This window comes from Ptychodera flava, chromosome 5 (assembly GCF_041260155.1).
Source record: "Ptychodera flava strain L36383 chromosome 5, AS_Pfla_20210202, whole genome shotgun sequence".
In the NCBI taxonomy this organism is placed as follows: Eukaryota; Metazoa; Hemichordata; class Enteropneusta; family Ptychoderidae; genus Ptychodera; species Ptychodera flava.
Genome location: NC_091932.1, coordinates 1,074,891 through 1,086,011, shown reverse-complemented (window position 1 = coordinate 1,086,011; position 11,121 = coordinate 1,074,891). Strand labels below are relative to the sequence as shown.

General features: G+C 37.4%; 1 protein-coding gene across 2 annotated transcripts in view; it reads left to right on the top strand.

Moving 5' to 3' along the window:
* The first annotated feature begins 6,864 nt into the window (after positions 1 to 6,864).
* LOC139132401 (brefeldin A-inhibited guanine nucleotide-exchange protein 1-like) overlaps positions 6,865 to 11,121 on the top strand; it is a 183,288-nt gene continuing 179,031 nt past the window's right edge. For both annotated transcript variants that reach the window (XM_070698743.1, XM_070698742.1), the window contains exon 1: positions 6,865 to 7,055. In XM_070698743.1, coding sequence (XP_070554844.1) covers positions 6,983 to 7,055 — 73 coding nt within the window. In that variant the 5' untranslated portion in view covers positions 6,865 to 6,982. The remainder of the gene's footprint in view (positions 7,056 to 11,121) is intronic.

Here is an 11,121-nt window from a genome sequence, read left to right as displayed (position 1 = left end):
GTTGTGTAGATGAAAAATATGATTTTGAGAAACTATTTTTTTTAATTTTTTGATATTGTTGAAAATAGGCAAATTAATGCCAAAAAAAGGTGTTTTTGGTAAAAAATCTTCTTCTTCATAACCGCTGGTCAGACAGCTTTGTTATTTGGTATACAGGTCCCTAGGGATAACCCAACTTAGATTTGTTCAAATTGTGATGAAATATGCAAATGTGTATTTTTAAGGAATTTTTTTGTCATTTTTGGTCAAAGTTTGACTTACATTGTATGTAATTCTTGTACTGTATAAACCCTATCAATTCACCCAGAAAAAAATAATTAATATAATTTTAAATAATTGAATTAATTAGGAAATCATCAAAGCCAAAATAATTTTAGTGTGGAATTATCAGAAAGTTCAACTTTTTTTGACAGTTCATAGTGAATTGAGGATTAAAACATGTAAAGGCAACTTTCCTGAATCCCAACTTTGATATATTCTGAACCACCATTTATGTTATCTAAAAGAAATTGCTCATAATAGTTTGTCATGATAGGGTGGTCAAATAAATAGAGATAGAGAAAGTTCTAATTTCCATTTATGGTTGACTTGGTAAGGATAAAATAAGATTACTTTTTGAGGAAAAAAATAGAGTGGTCAATTAAAAGAGTGGTCAAAGTGATAGGGTTTTTATGGTAAAGCTGGCTGTAAGATTCCTCGTGCTATTTATAGCAATTATGCAATCTGTGTAAACAGTGCAATGAAAGTGTAACATGATTCCTTATAATGCTTTTGATGACCTTGAACTTCTTAAGTTTCAAACATTTGTCTCTTCAGTGTGCTTTCTCTGAGTACGTACAGTCTCAACTTATTCAACAGAACTTACTACAATGTTAATTTGAAAGTTAAAATGTGCTTGGTTAATAGGATGAAAATACTGATATTAAAAGATAACCAGCTCAAGATTCTTTATAACCTGACAGATATGCTGTTTTTTTATGACGTAAATCTTGATTTAAGCAAGTCTTGTTTACTTTAATTAGAATGTAATTAACTCTCGTTTATTTGCTATTATAGACTAATATAGTCTGATGAAATATGCAAATCTGTATTTTTACGGAATTTTTTTCCATTTTTGGTCAGGCCATCCTGAAACGAGCTATCAAAGATATCCACCTTCTTCATCAATACATGTGTCACAAAAGGTTATTCTCTACATAATACAGCAGAGCTCTGTCAACTGTTGAGTCGCTTGTTTTTTTCAAAAACACTGGTCAGACAGCTTTAATATTTGGTTTACATGTCCCTAGGATGACCTAAGTGAGATAATTTCATACAGTCAGGAAATACTTAATTTTGTATCCATGTCTATAGTAGCTTCAGGGACTTTGGCCCTATGTTTTAATGTTGAAAATAAAAATATTATGTATTACTGTCAAAAATATATGGTGAAAAATTTACAAAAGGGTTGATTTTTCAATAATCCTGTATGTGCATCCAGAAGATCAAGTGGCACTGCACCAATGCTATGGTGTCAGATTGTTGAAATATTGTGTACACAAGAAATTTGCTGTTGTTCAAGAAGTGATCTCAGTGTGTATGAGGCTAGGAGAAATGTGGATAGGCTTACACATTGTGTATTGATGCTAATACTTTTGTGTCCCATTCATTCTGATATGTATAATCAAAGATTTCACGGTGGCGGCAGGCAGAAAAGGCAAAAAAACAAATTAACATGTATAATTGTTTCGTGTCATCGGAAAACATGCGCATCATGACTATTTTAAAATTAAAGTTTGTTAAAAAATTTGAAATATGAATGCTTTGTCAATTTTGAAAAATACTGCTGACAAAATGTGAATTTTGACTTACACAGGGTTGTCTGCATTTTAATATGAACATTGGATTGTGAATGGAATGAGCAGAATAACATATGAATTCATGTTTTGGATAAGGTGTTTTGTCCAAGTAATGTTCTAAAATATTCCTCAGCATTGTTGCTTTCAGTGGCAGCTACTTGGTTTTATGACAACCAAATTAGAAAAAAAGAGAAAATTAAAAACAAGTTGGCTTTCACCAATTTTAATTCCTAATGTTTAAAACTTTCACCGTGAGTCTGCAAATATTCAGCATCATCAAATGAAAATGTATGCTGAACGTGTGCATGTACATGTACATCTCACTTTCCAGAAATATCTGGATATCTGCAAATGATGTACCATTAAACTTCAAGATATATATCACTTTGCCAATTATCTGCTCCTCTGATTTTCTGTTCACCATTTCTAACTGACATCTTTGCTTGTCTTTGTGTGCATCATATGTATCAGTGAGACATAACGAAAAAAGTATTCATATTTAGTAATTAACTTTTCTTCAGAAATTTACAACCAGATATGTTTATTGCTACCCTTTCCAAAAGTGTGCCACGTGCAGTCCCTGCAAATCATTCTTTTTATACTCACATAACCCTGAAATGATTTGTTATATCATCGATTAAATGTTCACTACAGTTCCTGCAACTTGTTAGACTGGATATGTCTATAATGTATAAGCATGCATGTATATATTAGGGGGGACCATGGAAAAAAACAGGAAAGATGAGGGGGCCATAGATTTTTTCTATAATTTACTAGGGGGGGCCATGGAAAAAAAATCACCGAGAAAATAGAAAATCTTCACCCTCCCCCTGGAAGAAAATTCTGAATCGTCCCTTATGACTTTTGAAGATAAGGTACCCATCTTGAGATATATTTCCAACACTACCAAATTTCCCCCAGCAGCAGCCTCACTTGATTATGTGTGTAACGTTTGATTTTGTAACTTGCTCTACCACACTTCCTGAAGTGTGTTGTTATGCAATAAAGTTATATTGTAATTGTATTATTGTTTAAAGCCCCAATTGCTGCGAATTTTATGCATTATTTCCATGATTTTATTTTTAAATCACAGTTTGTTTGTGTAAATGTACTAACTGAAGGACTTGGATAGGAGTATAACTGCGTACTGATTTGGACCATGCCTACGTGTTTTAACGGGTTAAATAATAAACTGGTGCCGCACTCATAAAATGGTGCCCCCACAGAATAGTACAAAAAAGCAGTATTTCCTGTACATTCATGTTGTGATCATAAAAGAACAGGCATGATGCCATTTACTTGAACGCACAGCACACAGTGGTCAACATTTTGTTGTAGTAATCTTTATTTTCTTTGTCATATGATTAGCTTTCGAAAATCTATCTAATCTGAAATGCAAAACGTTTGAATTTACATGTCACTTTCGACACATGACAGTGTTATACACTTATTCAGTCTTTAATGGGTCTTATTCAAAGAGAACTCTTAGAAAACGGGATATCAAGATCAGTTATTGCACATTTGCAGCTATTATTGGGGCTTAATCATGTAGAAAATTTACAAACACTCTATTCATTGAGGTAAATCTGTATTTTAATATACATGGAACAGGTATATCTCTCCATATTTTCACCAGTCATTGTTAGATATTAATAATAATAATAAAATCATATTTATATTCAATCTTAATGGTTTGCTTTTTCTGAAAGCTGTATGGCGTAGTCTTCACAGGTATATTTGCAGGCTTAGATTTATGAATAAACATGTAAGGAAAAGATGGCAAATCTGCTGAATAATCCCTAAAAGGATTATTGCAAATATTAATCAAATCAGGGCATTAATGTTATGAAATGTAATGAATTCAGATGTTATGAAAATGGCATGACCAAAGGGTGCACCAAAAATGAAAGATGAAAATAAGTCATTCAAAGGGCATGTTGACATCAAGAGATATTAATAGGGTGTGCCAGAAGGGGCCATGCCGAAAATTAAAATGTTATAAAATTGGGCATGCCAAACAAACATTTGAAGTATTAAAATGACTGAAAGTAACTACCCGTGAATTTTTTACTCCGTATCTGCTGGCAAAGGCAGCTCTCAGTAACTCGTCTGCCAAGCCCCCACCAGGAAATCAATGGTCCACCCTTTACTCCCTCGCTGGCTACATCTTTAGTGTAGTGTTGCCTTGCTGATAAGCCGGTGCCGCAGTGTAGCTGGCTCAGCAAGACAGCGATTCGGCCGTGGGAGTCTCTTTCTCATGATGAAACACACTTTTTATTAGTCTGTCAGAAATACAAAGTCCAAAGAAAGAACTTTTTTTAGTAAAATCAATTTCCCAAATGATACAACTGAAAATCAGCTTATTTCTCTACTAACAAAACAAGAGTTATCTTTTAATGAACAACTCGCAGATTAAATATTTTTACTTTATATAAACAAAGAAATACCTAGTTATATTTATTATTAGCTACTATTATTATACTGTATTACTTTATCTTTATTGAAGAAAAAATTGAACTTATTTTTGTATTACACTTTTATTGCCATAAATGTGATGTAAATCCTATATTTACAAGCAAGCAATACAATATTATTATTATATTCTCACGCTTTTCCCCCCTCCCCTAGCCCTGCGTACATCACAGTCACTCGTGAGCGATCAGCTCTGGGACTATTCGCCCCATGGACGCGTGTACATAAGCGAGAAAAAACCCTCGCTTATGTACACACGTCTATTGGGCGAATATGGTGGTCTTCTATGCCGATAATCACAGCCATTCTCCAGAGACTGTTCCCGCACAAGTGTCGTTGCAAAATAGTGCACATCGTCCGCTCGCACGGGTTTTTTACTTCCCAGTTTCTGTTTTCGGGAAGCATCCAGCCACAGGCGTACGGAACGTTTCGTAGATCGTCGTCGGATGGGAAGTGACTGACACTGTGAGGCCGAAGGCCGAACCTCGGTACTGTATAGTAATATTATACAGTACCGAGGTTCGGTCTTCGGCCTCACAGTGTCAGTTACTTCCCATCCGACGACGATCTACGAAACGTTCCGTACGCCTGTGCATCCAGCTGCCCGAACAAGAGACCTTCCTTTCTTGGCAAGAGAAGATATGGAAGACCGGTCACGACATGCGACATGCGACCTGCGACTTCAAAACTGCGACCTGCGTCCTGCGAGTTTGAAACATACGACCTGCGACTTCGGCATTTAGACCAAGGTGTAGGCCTAACCTGCGACTTCACAACAGCGACCTGCGTCCTGCGTGTTTGTCAAACTGCGATATCAGTCTTGATTTGTTCGCACCATTGCTCTGAACACGAGCCTGAAAAACACGAGGGACACCATTGCACTATATTAAAACAGCCGGTTTACCGCATTCTCGCGACCAGAGCATTATTTTCGCACCGCTGGCCTACGCAAAAATCGGCCAGCGAAAGAATTCAACCAGCGATAGAAGTGCATGAAGCTGTGACGGTAGAGAATTCCACAAACGAAGAGCACAAATTTATTTTCCTTCTTACGAAAGGCAAACCGATCTGAAATAATGCAATAGCAATAGGGTTTTAAACGTCTACATCAGTGTTTAATAGTTTCTGGAACTTTTCTGCCTACATGATCTAAAATATTATATACACACAAAAAATAATATGTACATATTATAGTATGTACATATTAGGCTTAAAGACTGAAAATAGGATTGTAGGAGGGTTTAATTATGTCCTGTTTTACAGTTTTAACTCGCGTTATCTATAAAGAACTTGAGTCGGTCTCTGGCTATTCATGGTTAGCAAATATGTTTGCACTTCTGTCAATATCAGTATTATTTTAACTGCTTTACTTTGCATATGTTATTTGTGTAGACAAATGTAGTCCGAAGTTAACCATTAAGAATATTTTTATTTTTCCAATTACTGAACAAAAGTTGGATCAATTCGATTTTTTGACGAAAAGTAAAAATGAAATTAGACGAAAAGATGGCAACATCCGATGATCAATCACTAGAGAATTGGAACAAAATTGGGAATGTTAGAAAATGAACGACAATAGGGCCTAACTGAAAATTCGAATGTTTGCAATGACACTGACGCAGTTATGATACAGGGGGGACAACTGATGAATTAAACAGACAGCTAGATGGTTATACCACAGTGAAATGAGGATAAATACCAGAGATTTCTAAAAATCAAAAAGTTTGTCGATAACATAAGGAAGAAGCGAGGTAAGGCAGACGAAGAATATCTAAAATAATTTGAAATTATAATATAAACATATAAATGCCTATCACGTAGCATATTATTTTCCATGCATTAACACGGACTGTCAACATTTCCGTCATAAAATTATCTCTCCAGATGAAATGAGTGAACTGGTGTGTACATGAATTGAGTTTTGCCAGACTTGGTGAACGATTTACCAAAGCGAAAGCAATGGCTTATTAATTGATCGATGTTGAACGTTAAATCTCCTTTCCACGTTTTACCCTTTGAGCGCTGTAATTTTCTCCCACCAAAATTTTAGTGCAAAATTTTACCAATTGTATGATTTTTCTGTAATTTTTTGATAATTTTGGACCAAATCGACATCACATTTCATTGGCTACAGGTTTTTCCCAATTTTTTTGCAAAAATTGGAGAAAAATTGACAGGGGTTTATTATATAAAGGGGACAAAAATAGACTTTGGCGCTCAAAGGATTAAAGTTCACGCAAGACGCCTCCAATCTAATACTGAGGAAAACACCATGAAACGTTACGTGTTGTTGTCACATGTCGCAGTTGTGAAGTCGCAGGTCGCAGTTTGACAAACACGCAGGTCGCTGTTGTGAAGTCGCAGGTTACACGTAGGTCTAAATGCCGAAGTCGCAGGTCGCATGTTTCAAACTCGCGGGACGCAGGTCGCAGTTTTGAAGTCGCAGGTCGCATGTCGCATGTCGTGACCGGTCTTCCATAAGAAGATGATGATTGATCATCGGCCGGGCTTGAGTTCTGACCGCTGGCGGCGCTCTTCAAATGCACTGCGTTGTTCTACTTCCGGTGTTCGTGAGTCGACGCGGCCGCGGCGGGGACTGAAAACTGAGATCCGAGCGCCACGAATACGTGGTAAATGTAACAAATAGCACTATAGCAGTTGTTGCATGAATAATGGAAGCCGCTTTGCAGAATCGTTTGGCAGAAGCAACAAGGATAAAACTCAACAAGTACGACAAGATCAGAGGTAAATACACTTGTCAGATCCACGGTACTGGCCCGGGATGCTGCCAGCTGGGCTGGATTACCGGTACGGCGCGCGGTAGGGGAATGACAATGTGTAGGCGCGGGGGGGGGGGGGGGGTCGAGGTGGAAGCGAAAGCTGCAGTTATCATAGCCCTGCGTACGATGCTGTGTGTTCCGCTACAGCTAATAGCCCCGCTCACCACATGTGTGAGCGGGGCTATTAGCTGTAGCGGAACACACAGCATCGTACGCAGGGCTACAGTTATCATTACTTCAGTACCATTACATCATAGACAGTGGAGGGGGGTCCTACTAATTACTGCCCGTCACTGCCCGTAACTGCCCGTCAGGAAATTAGCCATCCAATTACTGTAATCAGTCGATATTTCAATACCAAAGACCACTACTCTTTGTAAAAACGAACGAAATAATATGCCAAGATCCGAAAAATGTTGATTTTCGAACGAGTAGTAACGCTAATCGTGTGATCGTACATGCATCACCATTGGCCATACATACTGCCCGTCGACCTCCGACCACTGCCCGTCACTGCCGTCGGGAAATTTACCTTTCAACGACTGTAATCAGTTGATATCTCATATCAAAAACATTACTTACTATACAACCAAACAAAATTGTCGTCCCAGACCCCAACAACGTTGATTAGCAAACGAGGGGCAACGCTGATCGTAATCGATGTCCGAACACTGCCTATCATCACTGCCCGTCGAGTAGAGAACTTAGCGCTCCAATATTCACTTTAGTTCTGAGACAGGACTCGGGCATTTGGAGTAAAACAGACTCTTATTTTGTAGCTTTCTATTATATAAGTGGTCTTTGGTATTGAAATATCGCCTGATTACAGTAATTGGAAGGCTAATTAATTTCCTGACGGGCAGTGACGGGCAGTAATTAGTAGGACCGGTGGAGGGGGCCCCCGCAGCGGTCCTACTAATTACTGCCCGTAGCTGCCCGAGGACTGCCCGAGAACTGCCCGAGGACTGCCCGGGGAGCAAGTAGGCCAAATTTCGCCAATTTTAACACTAAGTCAATAGCTTGAACTTATATTATGCCTGGCTAACCAAAAATATCATTGATTTAGTGTTTTCTTAAGCGGCTTTAGAACCCGAAAGACGCCGGGCTTTCGACGAGAAAGACGTCCCCATCTTGATTGTGAGACCATACCATTCAGTGCAAGGGGTGGTAGGCTATCAAGCTGTACGCACTCGGCGAAGTTATTGTACCACCTCTCGGACTAAAAGGTATGATCTCACTATCAAGCTGGCGGATGTCTTTCGAGCGGGGCCGTCTTCAGAGTTCCAAAACCGCCGGAGAAAACATCAGGTTAACGCCAAATCAATGATATTTTTGGTTGGCTGGGCATGATATAAACTGAACCTATTGGCCTAGTGTTAAAATTGGCGAAATTTGGCTCACTTTTTCCTCGGGCAGTGCTCGGGCAGTTCTCGGGCAGTCCTCGGGCAGCTACGGGCAGTAATTAGTAGGACCCCCCCCCCTCCACTGTCTATGCATAGATTACATCAACTACTATTGTAAAGGCCTGTATTCACCCCAAGTCCCCAAGTAATGAATTGATTCTTCACGGGTCACCGATTTCATGATCCGAAGTCAGGAGATGTAACATTTTCGCTCGTCAGTAGCTGCAAAATTGTAGCGCTACGGCGGTCGGTGATTTTTAGTTTTTGCGACTTCGCTCACCAGTAGCGCTAGAATGCCGATGGAACTGGGGAGTATCAAAATAAGCGCATCAATTCCCACTGGACTAGGCTTGTTGATGTGAAATTCTACATATTTTCTGTATTTGGTCGTACCGATTTATCACTATTGAAGACTAAACTCTATACTACACTGTATATATATATATATAATATATATATATATATATATATATATATATATATATATATATATATATATATATATATATATATATATATATCATAATACAGGTGGTTTCAAGTAGAAACTAAAATCTCATAACACTATGTGTTTTACGTTATTGTGATCTTCAGACGAGAATGATCAGCTATTCCACGTGGCAAGCCTTATGTTAGAGGCTAGTACTGAGTACAATTTTCAGTATTTCTTGATTAAAGATTGATATACCACTTGCCTGACCATTCATGAGAAACGTCTGCTTTCTATATTCTACATTGTATAGGTTACCGGTAGGGGAAAATATGTAAAGCAAGCTAATTCTGATTCTATAAAGTTTAAAACCAGTGGAATGCCTTGACAACAAACCCATCTTTTATTGCAGGAAAATAATAATAAATAATAAATGTGAATAAATGTATGTCTGTCGCTATTTTTTCGTTTTCAAAAAATGTATTCTTCATTGAAATCAGTGAACTGGAATATAAGTTTTGCAATACTGTCTCATATTTCTGTTACTTTTAGTTTTTTATACAAAGAAATCTGAAAAAAATACTAAGCGCCACCAAAAAATACCATTTTAATCTCTATTTTTCAAAAGCTCCAACGGCAGGAGGGGGACACCCCCTCCTACCGCTTGCACGGAGAACACTGCATGTCATCAGAGCACTGGATAAAGACCTCTACATCAGCCCCTGTCACAGCAATGGAACCTCTTTCCGACACAGACCACTATTAAGATCAGATCAGACAACTATTAAGATCAGAAAATATTCTTCCAGTACGAACATTTTTAAAACTCTTTGAGGCAGTTATTTAGCAAATTTTACTTTATTGTGCAGAAATATGGGGTCCACAGGTGATAAACTTAGAAGCTTTAAGCTTAAACTCTAGTGTTGAGAAGACACAAACAAAATTTTTGAAGTCAGTCCTGCAGGTCCACTGCAAAACGACTAACATTGCTGTCTTGTTGGAAGTGGGTTGTTTACCATTGCAAGCTAAAGTTGCACTTTCTATGTTAAAATATAGGGGGAAAATTATTTCAAGTCCTGAAACTAGTTTAATAAAAGAAACATACCAAAATGAAAGGGAGTCAGAAACTACTCAGAACTGGGTGTTTACAGTACATAAATTATTGTCAAGCTTTGGCTTTGAAAAAATTTGGAAAAATCAACATGTAGACAGAACAGATTTAAAAAACATATGTTTCAAAATAGAAGAACATTTTAGAAACAAAATATATAATGTATTATTCAATGATAATAAACAGGGCAATATGAAAAATAAATTAAGGACATACCGTTTATTCAAAACACACCAACATTATGAAACTTACTTAGATATTGTGAAAAATCCACGCACAAGGGCTTCTCTAACACAACTTAGACAAAGTGCACATCCTTAACACAGAAACAGGTAGACATCGTAAAATGGGAGCAGAAAAACGTCTCTGCCCATGTTGCAAGAGTAACAAAATAGAAGATGAAATACACTTTTTACTCTTATGCCCATTATATAATAAAGAAAGAATACAAATCCTGCGTTTAAAGGACAAGAAACAAAGTTTAATTGAAACATTTATTGAAATAATGAAAAACAATAACACAGCTGTTTCTTTGGCAAAATTTATTTATTGTTGTTTTGAAAAGAGAAAAAAATGTTATATTATTTCTAAGTGAATTTGGAAGTTTTTCTCTTTCTTTCTGACTTGTTCAACTTGAAGTTGAATATCTTTATTGTATGTGCTAATATGCCAGAGTGGCATACGGTTCAATAAAGATCAATAAAGATTAAAGTTTACAGACCTGTACCACAGGGTTTAATCAGGGTCTGTACAGGGTCTGTCACAGCAGCAATCCATTTTACTGTATAAATATTTAACATTCTAAATTTTTTTTGGGGGGGTCACTCAAAATTTCTGTAGCAGAGAGGGGGGTTACTCAAACACATCATGGTTGGCAGGGGGGTTACTTGAAATTTTGGAGTTTCTAAAGCAATTCCTCTGACCCCCACCCCCACCCAGGCCATAAATAATGATGGCTCATAAGGCAGTGACAAACAAAGCTCTTCCACTCCAATGGATATCAGAAATTAATATGATGATTATGAATAAAGTTGTCACAAATTAGCACTTAAGTTTCCATGGCAACAGATCTATGACTATATTGCAA